Genomic DNA, 20,641 nt, shown 5'->3' on the forward strand with positions numbered 1-20,641 from the left:
GGGTTCTTCAAAGGACCAAGCCCTGCATAAGGGATTCTGGTGTCTTGGAAAGAGCTCTGAACTGAGAAGTCAAAGAATGTAGGTTCTAACCCTTGCTTTGTCACTAACTTGCCATGTGACCTTGGGTATGACATTTCTTTTCAGACATCAGTGTCCTCACCTGTAAAATAGATTATAGCAATACCCAAAATTTCTTTCACACCTGACTAGATGTGGAAGTGTGTAAGGTTGCGGTAGTAACCATGGTATTCCAAAATCTGTTTGAAAGAGGAATTCTCCCCTTGGATGATTTGTAATACCAGTTCATACTCTCTAAACCAGTCTGGAGTTATAAATGATATAAATGATGAATTGATGGGTACAGCACACCAAATGAGTTGATGGGTGCAGCACACCAACATGGCACAAGTATACATATGTAACAAACCTGCACGTTATGCACATGTACCCTAGAACTTAAAGTATAATAAAAATAAATAAATAAATAAATAAATAAATAAAAATAAAAATAAAAATAAACCAGTCTGCCTTGAGTTGTCTGCCCAGAGTGGTTACTGGGTAATTTGAGAAGCCCTTTGTTACATAACTTACACCCTTTCCCTTTGATCTCTCATCTACTCTAGGTGTCAACTCTGCCCGCTCAGTTCCTCCTTCCTACCCACCACCGCAGGACCCGTTAAACCACGGCCAGTACCTGGTCCCCGACGGCATCGCTCAGTCGCAGGTCTTTGAGTTCACCGAACCCAAGCGCAGTCAGTCACCATTCTGGCAAAACTTCAGCAGGTTAACCCCCTTCAAAAAATGATACCTACAGGGAGGCAGATAATTTTAAAATAAAGTAAATAAAATTATATTTATAGATGGACCTTTTTTCGGAGAAGCACTGTTGAAATTTATACACACACACACACACCCTTGAGTACACATACACACACACACACACACACACGCACACACACACAGAGAGAGAGAGAGAGAGATAAGGAACAAAAGTGTTTTCTGTTGTTTTGGGGAAGTGAAATCTGTGGTTGGTAGGAAGAGGTACCAATGACTTCCAAACATGTGATCCCGTCTTAAAAGTTGTCCATTTTTACCGTGTCCCCCTTCCCTTTGCTTTCAGAAGTTGACATTTCTATTTATTCCTTTCCTTCTTAAGATAATCTCTTTACTCCCCTGTGAGTGATTCACTGCCTTGTCATTACTACCATAGATGTGTTTGTATTTTTTTTTCTTTTCTGATGATACTGATGTTGATGAATTTTTAATTTTATTTGATGTGGTAGAGTTGGGAGGTTTGGGGTTTTTTGCCTCTTTTACTTTCCATTGAGGAAGGGAATGATCTCCTTTTCTCCTCTCCTTCAGCCAATCATTTTCAAATGTTCCTTCAGCCTTGCAGTTGCCCTAAATAACCTTTTTTCAGCATCCTCTGTCCTCAGTCATGCCAGTCTGGACATGCTCTGTTGTGCCCTGTGACATAACTGCTCAGTATTCCTATTGCTTTTACTGTGTTTTAGGTACTGTGGAGGGATCAAAAAACCAAACAGAAGCAGGGGAGTATCAGACTATAATGATGCTGAGTGGACTTCTGTTCAGGGAACATTTTGCATTTGGGCTGTTTCTTCTATCACTGGGGTTTCCCATGTTGCAGCACTGCTGGGTCATTGCAATTTTACATCTAGGGGTTAATTTGATCCAGTTGTTCTCTTTTTTCAAGTCACTTTTGTTATAGGCCTCCTCCTAGGCCTGTCTCTCCTTTAGCCCAAAAGATCTGAACTGGAATCAAAGAGGTTGAGATTCTGCCTCCCAGAGGAGGGATTTACCTGCCCCCTAGTACCAGATAGGTTTAGGGCAGGGATCCCTACAGCAATCAGTTCAGTGTCCTGGTTGTCCCTGCTCCCATTTACAGATGTTTGGGCAGTGTTGATAGGAGTATGGAGGGGTTCAAGACAGAGCCCACCTGACCAAGATCATCAGCTGCCTTCAAATTATTGACCTGGACAGGGTCCAAGGCTGATAGTAACCTTTTACAAGAAAGAACAGGGATGGGAATGGAAAGCGATAGCCTTGATCCACAGTATTGTACCTGCATTTTCTACCACCCCAAAATTGTGTGAGACTTCTCCCATTGTTAACAGATTGCATGGACAATCTTCCCTGGCTTCTTTCTTTCCCTCTCTCTTTCTTCTTTCTCCTGCCATCCTAGCACAGGAGGATTTTTGGTATTGATATAGTTAAAGCTGTTCTGGCACTCAAAGAAGGCCCTGTTTCCAACATCCTCTCTTCCCAGGACATTTGGGGCAAGTGAGTGAGGGACCCAGGGACAATTTTCCCTCTGAATAAGGGGTCTGAGGCAGGGTTGCTACCCTCAGGCTAGCTTTTGGCCAGCTTTTTGCTTGGGAAAATTGAACTTCTTTCACAAAGAGGCAGGCTTCCTATGGGTGTCGGAGTACCTGTTTTTCCTCCACAGAGAACCCTTTTCATGGATAGACCTTGAACAACAAAAAGGGTATAAAGGAATAAGGATAAACTCTGCTGTGGAGAGCAAGCCACTGTAGTGAGGAATGTGGAGATTGGGAGTCTGTCCTAAACCCCATGGGAGAAGACTTCATCATGAAAGGACTTCAGCTTACCAAGCAGCAGCCATAGCTGTGTGGAGGCTTCAGCATAGCTAACATGTTTACTGCTCTATGCTTCCTGATCCAGACCAGGCATTAAACAGCCTGGGAATCTTTTCTTTGTGGGAATCAAATTACAAGCTATTTAAGCTTCTATTCCATCACAACCAAGTCAGACTTGTATTATAAGTCAAGGATGAGCCTAATCTGGGGAGAGGGCCGGGGCTCGGGACTGGCCACCACTGTTCAGCACATGACCTAACTACGTAAGCCTCCTTGGCAAGAGACCTGGTGCCCAGCACCCAGGCTAGAATATCCTGTCTGGCAAACAGAGTGTTTTGGTAGCTGTGCAGGCCTCCCTTCAGTGTACCTCTTTTTCCTACTTCTCACTCCTCCTCACTAGGCTTGGCCTTGACATGCTTCTTCAATGATTGGCAGCACACCGGGAGGGGATGCTTGGACAAGTTTCTGGGCCTACATTTCTTGACTAGGCCCTCTCATTTCCTCCCTCCTTGGGCCTTGTGCCCAGGGCTCCAGGATCAGGGATATTACCTCTCAACCCTCACTTCTCTACTGAACCCACTGGCATCACCAGATGCCAGTAATTTGTGAACAACAAGAAATTGTCTCCCTGTTGGTTGGAGTATTCCCACAGCCTGTAGCATCAAAGCAGACCAGTGGCCAACAGCCCCAAGGGGAGCCCAATTAAATACCTGGGTTCAGTATCCTAACCTGTTGTGTCCTGACAGCAATGGTAACCCCAAGAATTCTGTAATCCTCTCTTCCACATGGCCCCGAGCTCCCTTTTCCTCAACTCAATGAGGCCAGGATTTACTCTCCAAAAGGCTTTGCTAATGTGTTCTATGGGACCTGCTACCGGGAGTCCTAAGACAGACATCTAATTATTCTCTCTTTTTTTCTCCCCCTCTCTCTATGTGTATATTTCTAATGGATCTATAAGAACAGCAACAAGAGAGTTCTAACAATTCTAGTGTGAAGCCAAATAGTGATCTTTTAGTGCTTTGGGGATGGGTGGGCTGGGGTGGATGGATGGGCAACAGTGACTTTGATTACCCTTGCTGCTCTGCATTTGCCAGTTTGTTCTTTTGTTTCTTTTATCTGACTGTTTGACTCTGTCAAACAAGTGTCAAAGTTGTGTGTTAAAAATTGTTTAACAAAAAAAAGTTGTAATGACACAAAGCCTTATGAAAATATTTATGGAGTTCAATAAAAGAAGTAAAAAGACACCTCCTGGCATAGCTCTCATTCCTCTGTGTGTGTGTGTGTGTGTGTGTGTGTGTGCGTGTGTGTGTGTGTGTGTGCGCGCGTTTGTGTGTGTGTGTTGCCAATTGTGAAATAAAGGGAATTTGCCTGGTATGGGGCAGCTTACCGCAACCCAGCCTTGACCTGCCAGCCCTGCTGTTCTATTCCTAGGCATCCTATGGGCCACCTGTGGCCTTCCATGTGTTTTCTGGAAGAGTGGACCACAAGGATTATGTTTGATCCTGTAGCCAGGGGCAGTCAAATGTCTTTATGGATGGGACTGTCCTTCATGTCACCCAGCCCTTTGATAAGACTTAAAGGTCCATTTCTGACCTTGCTCTTTTTCTTTATAACAGCAATTCCCAATACTGGCCCTGGGCCCTCATGGAAGCTTAAAGACTGCCTTCTGAACCCATCTAGAGACCATATCACTTAGGAATTTGCAACTCTCAGTTCCTTCCTAAAGCCTTTGGTCCTGTCTCTTCAGAGGTAGATATCTTCCTTATCTATTCCTCAGAGTGGGTGGAGTAACCTTACTATTTCTTGCATCATGGTGTCACCTACATGTAGATGTTCCTTGCTGTCAATAGGCTTCTATGTGGTATCTGATGCTCCCAGTGGGAAACCCAGTAGAGGTTCCTTTCTGACATTGCCTTACCTGCCTTTCTTCGGAGCAACTAAACACCCCAATAAAATGCTTATTTACTAAAAGGGTCCAGATAATTATTCCAATTTTTAGAGTTGGAAGGGGGAGCAGATGTTGGGCCTCTGGATTAGAGTGTGAGCCCTGTCCTCCTTGGCCTTCAAGATCCTCCCACCACCACCCCCAGGATTTGATTTGAAGAAAGTGATAATTAAACCCTCCTCTCCACCAACTTCTCCTTTCTCCATTTCTTGGCTCTCCTTATTTAACCCCTTCCTCTGCTATCACCATTATTTCCCTTTTCCCTAGAGTCTGCCATCTCTCCCCACCAAAATCAGCAGGACTTAGTTCTCAGCAGTCACTTCTGCATCTTGCCAATTCCTAACTTCCCCAATTTCCAGAAATAAATCTCAGTTACCTCCTGCAGAGAACAAGAGGGCAGCATCTGGTCTCAGTCTTCCCTGACTACTTTCCAAGGGCACTAGGAGTGGGGAGACAAATGGTGGGGGTCTTACACTCTAAGATAAGCTTGGTTCTCTCTTAAGGTACCTAAAATGAAACACCTCATCACCATAAGAATCATTTCTGAACACCCCCTGTGACGGTTAATACTGAGTGTCAACTTGATTAGATTGAATGCTACAAAGTATTGATCCTGGGTGTGTCTGTGTGGGTGTTGCCAAAAGAAATTAAGATTTGAGTCAGTGGACTGGGAAAGACAGACCCATCCTTAATCTGGGTGGGCACAATCTTATCAGCTGCCAGCATGGCTAGAATATAAGCAGGCAGAAAAATGTGAAAAGAGAGGCTGGCCTAGTCTCCCAGCCTACATCTTTCTCTCATGCTGTATGCTTCCTGCCCTCGAACATCAGACTCTAAGTTCTTCAGTTTGGGGACTCGGACTGGCTCTCCTTACTCCTCAGCTTGCAAACAGCCTATTGTGGGACCTTGTGATCATGTAAGTTAATCTTTAATAAACTCCCCTTTACATATATGTGTGTGTGTGCATATATATATATATATATATATATATATATATATATATATATATATATATCCTACGAGTTCTGTCTCTCTAGAGAACCATGACTAATACAAATTTTGGTAACAGGAGTGGTTCTAGAGGAACACAATACTAAGGATAGAGTTCTTTCGTTGGTTTTGGGGTTTCTGGAGTTGAATACTTAATGCAATTAGACCCCAAAATGCTAAGGATTGTACTTCTAATAATATGGAGAACACTGATAATCTTTGATGTGAACTGTTTAGAGAGTAATGTAAAATAAATGCATTTGATACTCCTGATTCACTGCTCATGAGAGGCAAGGAGTGGACAAAGTAATGAAAGAAAATGATGAACTCAATGGATTCTGTCTCCCAGCTTCAGAAGCAAATACTAAGTCTCCAATCTGCTAAGATTGCCCTGAGTGAGAGTCTTATCTAATGTAGAGCAAGAGTTGAAATAGGGGAAAACAGACACAAGCTGTTATCATGCAAGTGGCTGACCTGCAATGCAAGGTACATGTACAGCCTCGCCAAGTGTCTACTGTTAAAGTGAGGACATTGATAAAAAAGAATGGGACCCTGGAACTTGGAATGGGGACATTTGGGAAGACCCTGATGAACCTGAGGACACTGAGTTTGAAAACTCTGATGAACCTTTTTGCCGGAAGGAACAGCTTCCCCATGTCCAGTAATGGCAACATCCCCTCCTTGACCCATGCTGCCATCAGCCTTTCCACCTTTGTCTGAGGAAATAAACCCTACACTGCCTAAAGCAACAGTGATGGCCTCCCCTGAGGCAGTTGACAGGACAAATAATGTTGATTTTCCTCGGGAGCAACCTACAACATCTGTTTGCTTCTAGACCTATAACTAAAGTCCTTGCGGGCCCCTAGAGGTGAGGTTGAGAGTGTGACCCATGAGGAGGTGGGCTTCACTCCAAAAGAACTGCTTGAGTTCTCTAATTTATATAAGCAAATCTGGAGAACAGGTATGGGAATGGATATTAAGGGTATGGGATAATGGTAGAAGGAACATAAGAGTTGGATCAGGCCGAATTTACTGATTTTGGCTCATTAAGTAGGGACTCTGCTTTTAATGTTGCAGCTTGGAGAGTTAAATAAAAAGGTTCTAATAATGTATTGGCATGGTTAGCTGAAAGATGGATTAAAAGGTGGCCAACTGTGAGCAAACTGGAAATGCCTGATCTCCCTCGGTTTAATATAGAGGAAGGGATCCAAAGGCTTAGGGAGATTAGGATGATGGACTGGATTAATCACTTTAGACCTACTCATCCCAGTTGGGAGGGTCCAGAAGATGTACCCTTGACCAATGCCTTGCAAAATAGATTTACTAGGACAGCACTTGCATCTTTGAAGAGCCCTGTAATTGCCCTTCTCTATGTGTCAGATTTAACAGTCAGAACCATGGTCACTCAACTACAAAATTTAAATATAATGGGAATAATTGGATCCCGAGGTGGCAGGTGCCAAGTGTTGGCACTCAATCATCAATGGCAAGGTGGGCATAGCTACCAAATGGACAGCAGAGACAAAGCAGCAATCAGAATAGTCTGACTCATGTAGAGCCCTGGCATTGGCTAATTAATCACGGTGTTCCTAGCAGTGAAATTGGTAGGAAGCCTACCGCATTCTTCCTTAATTTATATAAGGAGAAATTGTCTAGGTAGAATGGGTGAAAGACAAATTTGAATTATAAAAACAGAGAATCATGACGATCTCAATCATTTTCCATACTTCACCCAGTTTACAGACCCAAAACCCTTTGAATGAAGGTAAGGCCAGGTCCCCTTGAGGAAGGACCCCACTACATTACTGACAACTTGCGCAGTGAATCTTCCTCTCATGCTTCCCCAAGGAGACCTCTGACCTTTTGCCAGGGTACCTGTACATTGGGGAAAGGGAAATTATCAGACATTTCAGGGACTACTGGACACTGGTTCTGAGCTGACATTGATTCCAGGGGACCTGAAACATCATTTTGGTTCTCTAGTTAAAAGTAAGGGCTTATGGAAGTCAGGTAATTAATGGAGTTTTAGTTCAGGTCTGACTTATGGTGGGTATAGTGGGTCCCTGGACTCATCCTTTGTTCATTTCTCCAGTGCCCAAATGCAAAATTGGCATAGACATACTTAGCAGCTGGCAGAAACCCCACATTGGCTCCCTGACTGGTACAGTTAGGGCTATTATGGTGAGAAAGGCCAAACAGAAGCCATTAGAGCTGCCTCTACCTAGAAAAATACTAAATAAAAAAAATACATCCCTGGAGGAATTGTGAAGATTAGTGCCACTATCAAGGACTTGAAATACACAGGGGTGCTAACTTCCACTACATCCCCGTTCAACTCTCCCATTTGCCCTGTGCAGAAGACAGATGGATCTTGGAGAATGACAGTGGATTATTGTAAGGTTAACCAAGTAGTGACTCCAATTGCAGCTGCTTTACCAGATGTGGTTTCATTGAGCAAATTAACACATCTCCTGGTACCTGGTATGCAGCCATTGACTTGGCAAATGCCTTTTTCTCCATTACTGTGCATAAGGTGCTACCAGAAGCAATTTGCCTTCATCTGGAAAGGCCAGCAATATACCTTTACTGTCTTATCTCAGGGGTATATCAACTTTCCGGCTTTGTGTCATAATCTTATTCAGAGAGACCTTGATCACTTTTGGCTTCTGCAAGATAACACACTAGTCCATTACATTGATCATATTATGCTGATTCGATCCAGTGAGCAAGAAGTAGCAAACACACTGGACTTATTGGTAAGACATTTGTGTGCCAGAGGATGAGAAATAAATCCAACTAAAATTCAGGGACCTTCTACCTCAGTAAAATTTCTAGGATTCCAGTGCTGTGGGGCCTGTCAAGATATTCCTTCAAAGGTGAAGGGTAAGTTGCTACATTTGACGCCTCTTACATCCAAGAAAGAGACACAGCGCCTAGTGGGCCTATTTGGATTTTGGAGACAATGCATTCCTCATTTGCGTAAGTTACTCCAGCCCATTTATCAAGTGACCCAAAAGGCTGCCAGTTTTGAGTGCGGTCCAGAACAGGAGAAGGCTCTGCATCAGGTCCAGGCTGCTGTGCTAGTTGCTCTGCCACTTGGGCCATATGACCCAGCAGATCCAATGGTGCTTGAGGTGTCAGTGGCAGATAGGGATGCCGTTTGGAGCCTCTAGCAGGCCCCCATAGGTGAATCACAGTGGAGACCTCTAAGATTTTGGAGCAAGGCCCTGCCATCTTTGGCAGATAACTACTCTCCTTTTTAAAGACAACTCTTAGCCTGTTACTGGGCTTTGGTTGAAACAGAATGTTTGACTATGGGTCATCAAGTCATCATGTGACCTGAACTGCCTATCATGAACTCGGTGCTTTCTCACCTATCCAGCTATTAGATGGGTCCTGCACAGCAGCATTCCATCGCCAAATGGAAGTGGTATATATGTGACAGGCTTGAGCAGATCCTGAAGGCACAAATAAGTCACATGAGGAATTAGAGCAAATTACCATGGTCTCCACTCCTGCCACCCTGCCTTCTCTACTCCAGCCTGCACTGATGGCCTGATGGCAATTTCCTTATGATCAGTTGACAAATGAAGAGAAAACTAGGGCCTGGTTCACAGATGGATCTACACAATGTGAAAGCACCACCTGAAAGTGGGTAGCTGCAGCATTACAGTCCCTTTCTAGGATCTGCCTGAAGGACAAGTGAAGGAAAATGTTCCCAGTGGGCAGAACTTTTGATCACTGCACCTGGTTGTGCACTTTGCATGGAAGGGGAAATGGACAGATGTGCGATTATATACTGATTCATGAGCTGTAGCCAATGGTTTGGCTGGATAGTCAGGGACTTGGAAAAAGCATGATTAGAAAATTGGTGACAAACAAATTTGGGGAAGAGGTATGTTGATGGACCTCTCTGAGTGGTCAAAACTGTGAAGATATCTGTATCCCATGTGAGTGTTCACCAGTGGGTGACCTCAGCAGAGGAGGATTTTAATAATCAAGTGGATAGGATGATCTGTTCTGTGGATATCACTCAGTCTCTTTCCCCAGTCACCCCTGTCATCCCCCAATGGGCCCATGAACAAAGTCGCCATTGGGCAGGGATAGAGGTCACGCATGGGCTCAGCAACATGGACTTCCACTCACCAAGGCTGACCTGGCTATGGTCACTGCTAAGTGCCCAATTTTCCAGCAGCAGAGACCAACACCAAGCCCTCAATATGGCACCATTCCTCGAGGTGGTCAGCCAGCTACCTGGTGGCAGGTTGATTATATTGGACCTCTTCCATCATGGAAAGGGCAGAGGTTTGTCCTCACTGGAATAGACACTTAATCCAGATATAGGTTTGCCTATCCTTCATGCCATGCTTCTGCCAACACTACCATCCGTGGACTCATGGAATGCCTTATCCATAGTCATGGTATTCCACACAGAATTGCCTTTGACCAAGCCACTCGCTTTATGGCTAAAAAAGTGTGGCAGTGGTCTCATGCTCGTGGAATTCACTGGTCTTACCGTGTTCTCCACCATCCTGAAGTAGCTGGATTGATCGAACTGTGGAATGGCTTTTTGAAGTCACAATTACAATACCAACTAGGTGACAATATTTTGCAGGACTGGACAAAGTTCTCCACCAGGCTGTGTATGCTCTGAATCAGCAGCCAACACATGGTACTATTTCTCCCATAGCCAGGATTCACGGGTCCAGGAATCAAGGGGTGGAAATGGAAGTGGCACCACTCACCATCACCCCTTGTGATCCACCAGCAAAATTTTTGCTTCCTGTTCCTGCGACATTACATTCTGCTGACCTAGAGGTTTTAGTTCCAGAGGGAGAAACACTGCCACCAGGAGACACAACAATTTCATTAAACTGAAAGTTAAAATCGTCACCTGGACACTTTAGGCTCTTCCTACCTTTAAGTCAACAGGCTTAAAAGGGAGTTACAGTGTTGGCTGGGGTGATCGACCCAGACTATCAAGATGAAATCGGTCTACTACTCCACAATGGAGGTAAGGAAGAGTATGCATGGAATACAGCAAATCCATTAGGATGTCTCTTAGTATTACCATGCCCTGTGATTAAGGTTAATGGGAAACTACAATAGTCCAATCCAGGCAGGACTACAAATGTCCCAAACCCCTCGGGAATGAAGGTTTGGGTCACTCCACCATGAACAAATACACGACCTGCTGAAGTGCTTGCTGAAGTCATAGGGAATACAGAATGGGCAACAGAAGAAGGTAGTTATCAATACTAGCTATCACCATGTGACCAGCTGCAGAAAGGAGGAGTGTAATTGTCATGAGTATTTTCTCCTTCTTTTGTTAAAAAATGTTTGTGCATAGATACACTTATACTAAGAAAGTATCTTAATTTTATTTCCTTCTTTTTTATCATATGATGTAAGATTTATTGATTTCACATCAGCATTTAAGTATTGTTAACCTTATGTAATAGTATTTGGGTATGAATTGGGTGCATTTCCAGTTGTATGAAGGATAGCTGTATTATGTTAGGTGTAACTATGACCTTATTATTGTCTTTATTTAAAGATTATGTATGATCTCAGGAGATGTGTATGGGTTCATGTTGACATGGGATGGACTTGTGATGGTTAATACTGAGTGTCAACTTGATTGGACTGAAGGATACAAAGTATCGGTCCTGGGTGTGTCTGTGAAGGTGTTGTCAAAAGAGATTAACATTTGAGTCAGTGGACTGGGAAAGGCAGACCCACACTTAATCTGGGTGGGCACAGTCTAATCAGCTGCCAGCATGACTAGAATATAAGCAGGCAGAAAAATGTGAGAAGAGAAACTGGCCGGGTCTCCCAGCCTACATCTTTCTCCCATTCTGGGTGCTTCCTGCCCTGGAATATCGAACACCAAGTTCTTCAGTTTTGGGACTTGGACTGGCTCTCCTTCCTCCTCAGCTTGCAGGCAGCCTATTGTGGGACTTTGTGATCGTGTAAGTGAATACTTAATAAACTCCTATGTATACAATATTAGTTTTGGGTGTGTATATATATATATAATATTAGTTTTCTCCCTCAAGAGAACCCTGACTAATACACCACCATATGGTCGGCATGATAAATTCATATTCATCATTACCATAAAGAGTAGCTCTATGACTTACAAACTTACTTGCTAAGAGAATTAGTTCTGCAAAGTTGCTGGACATTTAATCTATATAATCAATAACACTCCTACACATCAGCAACAGTCAGTAAGTGTAATAAAAAGATAAAATTTAGAAAATTATCAAAAATATTTAAAAACTAGCAATAAATTTAACAACATGTAAGATTTTCACAGAGAAAATTGTAAAATATAGAAAACATAAAACAAAACACCCAAGTAACAAGTCCAAAGTTTGCAAAGACTTAATAGTGGCAGATCTATTCCAAACATCTACGTATTAAATGCAGTTTTGATCAAGACAGTTAATGTTACCTGACATAATCTAGTCATTATATGAAAAAATAAAGTGATTTTTCAAGACTTTTTGAAAGTCAGTAATAAGATATTAACATGGATTATAAAATTATATCTACTTAAACAATATGTTTTCAAATAATACATGTAGAAACTCTGCCCTCAAGGAAGTGCAGCATAACTCTCCACTCCATAGTTGTGGGATACACACAGAGATTTTCTTTCAAAGAGTACAGCATGGAAAGTGTCGGGAAGGAGATTAACTTTATAGCAGATAATTTGACAAACACTACCTTAACTGAGTAATCAGGGTCAACATCAAAAGTGACAAATCATTTTTCTATGTATTCTTGCTATGATGTTCTCCTAGTCCATTTGTATTGTTATAAAGAAATGTCTGAGCCTGTAATTTATAAAGAAAAAAAGGTTTATTTGACTCATGATTCTGATGCCTGGAAGATTAGGCATTTGGTGAAAGCTTCAGGCTACTTCCACTCATGGTGGAAGGCAAAGGGGAGGTGGTGTGTGCAGAGATCACGTGGGTTCAGAGAAAGGAAGAGATGGGTGGGCAGGCTCTTTCTAACAAACAGCTCTAGTGGGAACTAATAGAGCAATAACTCACTCATTATCATAAGGAAAGTACCAATCTATTAATGATACATCTGCCTCCATTACCCAAACACCTCCTAGTAGGTCCCATCTTCAACACTGAGTATCAAATTTTAACATAACTTTTTGGGGGACAAACATCTAAACTATAGTAGATATTATGAGAATGGCATTTTACTTCTGTGATCTTCCTTCCCCAAACTCATAATGCCAGTCTAGTGCTGAGAAAAATACCGTAAAATTTTCAATAGAGGGATATTCTACAACATACCTGACTAGTACTCCTTTAAACTGTTAATGTCATCAAAAACAAAGGAAAGTTTAAGGAACTATCACAGTCAAAAGGAGTCTAAGGAAAGTGATAACTAAATGTAATGTATTATCCTGGGTGGGATCCTAAAACAGAAAAAGGACATTAGGTGAAAACTAATAAAATGAAGTATGTAGTTTACTTAATCATTATGTATCAATGTTGATTCATTAACTGGGGCAAATGTATCATAGTAAAGTAAGATGCTAATAGAAGAAATTCACAGGGGAATATAAGAAAATTCTCTCAACTATCATCTCAGAGTTTCTGTAAATCTAAAACAATTTTAAAAGTTAAACCTATTTAAACAAGCAGTATGGAAGAAGTGCAGACAAAGACAAAAAGTACATTGAAATATAGAAAGCCTAGCAACAAATTTAAGCAGAATTGGCCTAGAACTCATGTGATCATGTAGTTTACTATATAAAGGGTGGCACTTATTTAAAAGTGAAGTGAGGAACTACTAATAATTATGCTGTGACAACAAATGTAGGCTAGCTTTAGTCTAAACAAACTGAACTACATGGTCACCAGACACATAACACAATAAGCTTTATAAATCTGTGGTGAAAAGATAGAATATTCAATAAATGATTTTGGAGGAAAAAGGTATAGAATGGCTTAATATATTATTTTAGCCCTGGTATAGAAGTGAGTGGGGGTAATCAGACATACATTTATATTTACACAGAGCAACTGGAAGGATACACAAGAGACTGACAAAGTAATTTCTTGTGATGAAAAGATTGAGAATATGGAAGTGGGTCTGAGACTTTTAGGTGATCACCTTTTTACATTTTAGAATTTTGGAATCATGTGAATATATTAACATTTCTAAAAAATATTAAAGAAGTTTCCATTCTATTTCTAAGTTTCTAAGTATTTTTAAAAAATCTAGAATGGGTATCGAATTTCGCCAAATGCATCTTATATATCTATTGAGACAATATTATGTTTTTCTTTTGTAATTTATTGATATGGTAAATTATATTAATATTTTCTGGATCTTAAAAAAAAAAACTCGCTCAGGAATTCAAGACCAGCCTGAGAAACACGGAAAAACCCTGTCTCTCCAAAAAATACAAAAATTAGCCAGGTGTGGTGACACGTACTGATAGTCCCAGCTACTCTGGAGGCTGAGGTGGGTATGTCACTTCAGCCGGGGAGGTCAAGGCTACAGTGACATGAGATCATGCCACTACACTCCAGTCTGGACGACAGAGAAAGACTCCATCTCAGAAAAACAAACAAAACAACAACAACAACAACAAAACCTGTGTTTCTGAGATAAACCAACTTAATCATGAAATATAGTATTTTTTTATGCTTATTCTTTAATTGGAATATAGAACATATACAGAAAAGTGCACAAATTATAAGGACTCAGATGAATAATTTTCCACAAGTTAAAAATATCAAATTTAAACAACTCTCAAAAAATAATAATTTGAAAAAAATTTTTCCAGAAGCTCTCTATTGCCCTTCATCCCATGAAGACTTTCAGGCACTACCTCCCAAGAGGAAATACTACCCTGACTTCTACCACTTAGATTCATTTTGCCTGTTTTTTTGAACTTTATATGAACATGATCATGCAGTGTGTTTCTGTCGTATTTGGATTTGCTTAACATTATGTTTATGAAAGTCATCTATACTGTCATGTGTTGCAGTAGTTTGTTCCACACCCTTGCTAACACTTAGTATTAGCTATCTTTTTTTTAACAATTCTGGTAGATTTATGATAGTTTTAATATACATTTTTGTAATGACTAATATTAGCCATTTGGATATCATCTTTTGTGATATTCCTGCTAAGGCATTAATGTTAAATTCTGACCATCTCTTAATAAATAATGTGTTTTTAATAAAGCAGTTTTAATTTCAGAGTAGTCTAATTTCTGAATAGTTAACACAACACGTTTTGTGTCCTGTCAAGGAAATATTTGCCTAATTTAAAGTCATGAAGATATTTTTCTACTGTGGTAGGTTAGATTCCTCTGTTCTACCTTTCCCCTTTCTACCTTCATTAACAGAGTTGACTTCCTTGTTCCTTGATTTTAGACCTGGCCATGTAAATGCTTTGGTCAATTCAGTGATAACAGATGAGATGCAAGCAGAAGCTTAAAAATTAATTACATATTTGGCCTTGCTCTCTCACTCCTCTGCCATCAACAGTGAGAAAAACACATCACAGCTAGCCTGCTTGTGCAAGAAAATAAGAGATAAGTAAAACACATCTCAGCTGCCTTCAAAACAAGGAAGAACAAGTCCTATAAGACTGGCAGCTTGAAGGAGAGCTGCCAAGTTGAGTCCAATCTAGATCAGCCAACCTCCAGATGTCCTATGGACCCATGAGCTAAATACATGCTCATTGTTTATGCCACTGATATTTTGTGGATGTTATGCAGAAAAGCTAACTAATATATGTTTGTGTATGTTTCACGAAGTTCTTGTGCTGTGTTTTTCAGCTCTATCAGGTCATTTATGTTTTTCTCTAACTGGTTATTCTAGTTAACAATTCCTCTAACCTTTTTACAAGGTTCTTAGCTTCCTTATATTGGGTTAGGACATGTTATTTTAGCTCTGAGGAGTTTCTTATTACCCACCTTCTGAAGCCTACTTCTGTCAATTCATCAAACTCATTCTCTGTCCAGTTTTGTGCCCCTGCTGGCAACAAGTTGTGATCCTTTGGAGGAGAAGAGACATTCTGCTTTTTTTTTTTTTTTTAATTTTCAGCCTTTTTTGCGCTGGTTTTTCCACATCTTCATGGATTAGTGTACCTTTGATCTTTGATATTGGTGACCTTCAGATGGGATTTTTGTGTGGATGTCCTTTCTGTTTATATTGTTGCTATTCCATTCGGTTTGTTAGTTTTCCTGCTAACAGGCCCTTCTTCTGCAGGTCCGCTGGAGTTTGCTGGAGGTCCATTTCAGGCCCTGTTTGCCTGGGTATCACCAGTTGAGGCTGCAGAACAGCAAAGACTGCTGCCTGCTCCTTCCTCTGGAAGGTTTGCCCCAGAGGGGTACTCACAAGATGCCAGCCAGAGCTGTCCTGTGAGAGGTGTCTTTTGAACCCTGCTGGGAGGTGTCTCCCAGTCAGGATACACAGGGGTCAGGAACCCACTTGAGTAGGCAGTCTGTCCCATAGCAGAGCTCGAGTGCTGTGCTGGGAGATCTGCTTCTCTCTTCAGAGCTGGCAGGCAGGAACGTTTAAGTCTGATGATGCTGCCCCCACAGCCACCCCTCCCCAGGTGCTCTGTCCCAGGGAGATGGGAGTTTGATCTATAAGCCCCTGACTGGAGCTGCTCCCTTTTTTTTCAGGGATGCCCTGCCCAGAGAGGAGGAATCTAGAGAAGCAGTCTGGCTACGGTGGCTTTGTCCGGCTGTGGTGGGCTCCACCCTGTTTGAACTTCCTGGTGGCTTTGTTTACACTGTGAGGGGAAAACCGCCTACTCAAGCCTCAGTAATGGCGGATGCTGCACCCCACACCAAGCTCAAGCATCCCAGGTTGGCTACAGACAGCTGTGCTGGCAGCAAGAATTTCAAGCTAGTGGATCTTAACTTGAAGGGCTTTGTGGGTGTGGGATCCGCTGAGCTAGACTACTTGGCTCCTTGGCTTCAGCTCCCTTTTTAGGGGAGTGAATGCTTCTGTCTCACTGGTGTCCAGGCGCCACTGGGGTATTAAAAAAAACTCCTGCAGCTATCTCGATGTCTGCCCAAACAGCCGTCCAGTTTTATGCTTGAAACGCAGGGCCCTGGTTGTGTAGGCACCAGAGAAAATCTTCTGGTCTGTAGGTTCTGAAGAACATGGGAAAAGTGTAGTATCTGGGCCAGAGTACACCATTCCTCATGGCACAGTCCTTCATGGCTTCCCGTGGCTAGGAGAGGGAGTTCCCCGACCCCTTGTGCTTCCCAGATGAGGCGATGACCTACCCTGCTTCTGCTTGCCCTCCATGTGCTGTACCCACTGTTTAACCAGTCCCAATGAGATGAGCCAGGTACCACACTTGGAAATGCAGAAATCACCCACCTTCTGCATTGATCCTGTTGGGAGTTGCAGAACAGAGTTTTTCCTATTTGGCCATCTTGCCCAGGAATCCTGGGCTAATTGTTTTTTCACGTTTGCTTGCTTGTTTATTTGTGTGTGTGTGTGTGGGGGGGGTGGGGGGGGTGGGAGGGTGAATTTTAACTGTTTATTCAATTTAATTGAAAGTTGTATCTCTATTCTGTTATTTTATTTCTTCTTTCAGTCAGTGATATTTATGCATATTCATTAGCTTTAATATATATTCTGTGAGCAACCAATTGCCTTAACCCTATAAACACACGCCAGGGGTAAATAGCTAGTATTAAACTGAAATTTTGTACTCCAAAGGCAGTTGTTAAAAGCTCTTCAGCTATAATTATATTTGATCAACACCAGCGGTTTTATTTATTTTTTATTTTTTTACTATTATTTTTATTATACTTTAAGTTCTAGGGTACATGTGCATAACCTGCAGGTTTGTTACATATGTATATTTGTGCCATGTTGGTGTGCTGCACACATCAACTCGTCAGCACCCATCAATTCATCATTTATATCATGTATAACTCCCCAATGCAATCCCTCCCCCATCCCCCCTCCCCATGATAGGCCCCAGTGTGTGATGTTCCCCTTCCCGAGTCCAAGTGATCTCATTGTTCAGTTCCCACCTATGAGTGAGAACATGCGGTGTTTGGTTTTCTCTTCTTGTGATACTTTGCTAAGAATGATGGTTTCCAGCTGCATCCATGTCCCTACAAAGGACGCAAACTCAACCTTTTTTATGGCTGCATAGTATTCCATGGTGTATATGTGCCACATTTTCTTAATCCAGTCTGTCACAGATGGACATTTGGGTTGATTCCAAGTCTTTGCTATTGTGAATAGTGCTGCAATAAACATACGTGTGCATGTGTCTTTGTAGTAGAATAATTTATAATCCTTTGGGTATATACCCAGTAGTGGGATGGCTGGGTCATATGGTACATCTAGTTCTAGATCCTTGAGGAATTGCCATACTGTTTTCCATAATGGTTGAACTAGTTTACAATCCCACCAACAGTGTAAAAGTGTTCCTATTTCTCCACATCCTCTCCAACACCTGCTGTTTCCTGATTTTTTAATGATTCCCATTCTAACTGCTGTGAGATGGTATCTCATTGTGGTTTTGATTTGCATTTCTCTGATGGCGAGTGATGATGAGCATTTTTTCATGTGTCTGTTGGCTGTATGAATGTCTTCTTTTGAGAAATGTCTGCTCATATCCTTTGCCCACTTTTTGATGGGGTTGTTTGTTTTTTTCTTGTATACTTGTTTGAGTTCTTTGTAGATTCTGGATATTAGCCCTTTGTCAGATGAGTAGATTGCAAAAATTTTCTCCCATTCTGTAGGTTGCTTGTTCACTCTGATGGTAGTTTCTTTTGCTGTGCAGAAGCTCTTTAGTTTAATGAGATCCCATTTGTCAATTTTGGCTTTTGCTGCCGTTGCTTTTGGTGTTTTAGACATGAAGTCCTTGCCCATGCTTATGTCCTGAATGGTACTACCTAGATTTTCTTCTAGGGTTTTTATGGTATTAGGTCTAACATTTAAGTCTCTAATCCATCTTGAATTAATCTTCGTATAAGGGGTAAGGAAAGGATCCAGTTTCAGCTTTCTACTTATGGCTAGCCAATCTTTCCAGCACCATTTATGAAATAGGGAATCCTTTCCCCATTTCTTGTTTCTCTCAGGTTTGTCAAAGATCAGATGGCTGTAGATGTGTGGTACTATTTCTGAGGACTCTGTTCTGTTCCATTGGTCTATAGCTCTGTTTTGGTACCAGTACCATGCTGTTTTGGTTACTGTAGCCTTGTAACATAGTTTGAAGTCAAGTAGCGTGACGCCTCCAGCTTTGTCCATTTGACGTAGGATTGTCTTGGCAATGTGGGCTCGTTTTTGGTTCCATATGAACTTTAAAGTAGTTTTTTCCAATTCTGTGAAGAAACTCATTGGTAGCTTGATGGGGATGGCATCGAATCTATAAATTACCTTGGGCAGTATGGCCATTTTCACGATATTGATTCTTCCTATCCAAGAGCATGGTATGTTCTTCCATTTGTTTGTGTCCTCTTTGATTTCACTGAGCAGTGGTTTGTAGTTCTCCTTGAAGAGGTCCTTGACATCCCTTGTAAGTTGGATTCCTAGTATTTTATTCTCTTTGAAGCAGTTGTGAATGGAAGTTCATTCATGATTTGGCTCTCTGCTTGTCTGTTACTGGTGTATAAGAATGCTTGTGATTTTTGCACATTAATTTTGTATCCTGAGACTTTGCTGAAGTTGCTTATCAGCTTAAGGAGATTTTGGGCTGAGACAATGGGGTTTTCTAAATATACAATCATGTCATCTGCAAACAGGGACAATTTGACTTCTTCTTTTCCTAACTGAATACCCTTGATTTCTTTCTCTTGCCTGATTGCCCTACCCAGAACTTCCAACACTATGTTGAATAGGAGTGGTGAGAGAGGGCATCCCTGTCTTGTGCCAGTTTTCAAAGGGAATTTTTCCAGTTTTTGCCCATTCAGTATGATATTAGCTGTGGGTTTGTCATAAATAGCTCTTATTATTTTGAGGGACGTTCCATCAATACCGAATTTATTGAGCGTTTTTAGCATGAAGGGCTGTTGAATTTTGTCAAAAGCCTTTTCTGCATCTATTGAGATAATCATGTGGTTCTTGACTTTGGTTCAGTTTATAAGCTGGATTACGTTTATTGATTTGCGCATGTTGAACCAGCCTTGTATCCCAGGGATGAAGCCCACTTGATCATGGTGGATAAGCTTTTTGATGTGCTGCTGAATCCGGTTTGCCAGTATTTTATTGAGGATTTTTGCATGGATGTTCATAAGGGATATTGGTCTAAAATTCTCTTTTTTTGTTGTGTCTCTGCCAGGCTTTGGTATCAGGATAATGTTGGCCTCATAAAATGAGTTAGGGAGGATTCCCTCTTTTTCTATTGATTGGAATAGTTTCAGAAGGAATGGTACCAGCTCCTCCTCATACCTCTGGTAGAATTCAGCTGTGAATCCATCTGGTCCTGGACTTTTTTTGGTGGGTAGCCTATTGATTGTTGCCTCAATTTCAGAGCCTGCTATTGGTCTATTCAGGGATTCAACTTCTTCCTGGTTTAGTCTTGGGAGAGTGTAAGTGTCCAGGAAATTATCCATTTCTTCTAGATTTTCTAGTTGATTTGCGTAGAGGTGTTTATAGTATTCTCTAATGGTAGTTTGTATTTCTGTGGGGTCGGTGGTGATATCCCATTTATCATTTTTTATTGCGTCTATTTGATTCCTCTCTCTTTTCTTCTTTATTAGTCTTGCTAGCGGTCTGTCAATTTTGTTGATCTTTTCAAAAAACCAACTCCTGGATTCATTGATTTTTTGGAGGGTTTTTTGTGTCTCTATCTCCTTCAGTTCTGCTCTGATCTTAGTTATTTCTTGCCTTCTGCTAGCTTTTGAATGTGTTTGCTCTTGCCTCTCTAGTTCTTTTAATTGTGATGTTAGAGTGTCCATTTTAGATCTTTCCTGCTTTCTCTTGTGGGCATTTAGTGCTATAAATTTCCCTCTACACACTGCTTTAAATGTGTCCCAGAGATTCTGGTATGTTGTATCTTTGTTCTCATTGGTTTCAAAGAACATCTTTATTTCTGCCTTCATTTCATTATGTAC

At 41.5% G+C, this 20,641-nt stretch overlaps 1 protein-coding gene across 4 annotated transcripts in view; it reads left to right on the top strand.

Annotated features, from left to right (window-relative positions):
• Nucleotides 1–3,862, top strand: part of ARHGEF9 (Cdc42 guanine nucleotide exchange factor 9) — a 130,794-nt gene extending 126,932 nt beyond the window's left edge. For all 4 annotated transcript variants that reach the window (XM_010372291.2, XM_030934403.1, XM_010372292.2 and 1 more), the window contains one exon: nt 624–3,862. In XM_010372291.2, the coding sequence (XP_010370593.1) occupies nt 624–805 (182 nt within the window). In that variant the 3' untranslated portion in view covers nt 806–3,862. The remainder of the gene's footprint in view (nt 1–623) is intronic.
• Nucleotides 3,863–20,641: the final 16,779 nt, after the last annotated feature.

Source organism: Rhinopithecus roxellana, chromosome 7 (assembly GCF_007565055.1).
Source record: "Rhinopithecus roxellana isolate Shanxi Qingling chromosome 7, ASM756505v1, whole genome shotgun sequence".
Lineage (NCBI taxonomy): Eukaryota > Metazoa > Chordata > Mammalia > Primates > Cercopithecidae > Rhinopithecus > Rhinopithecus roxellana.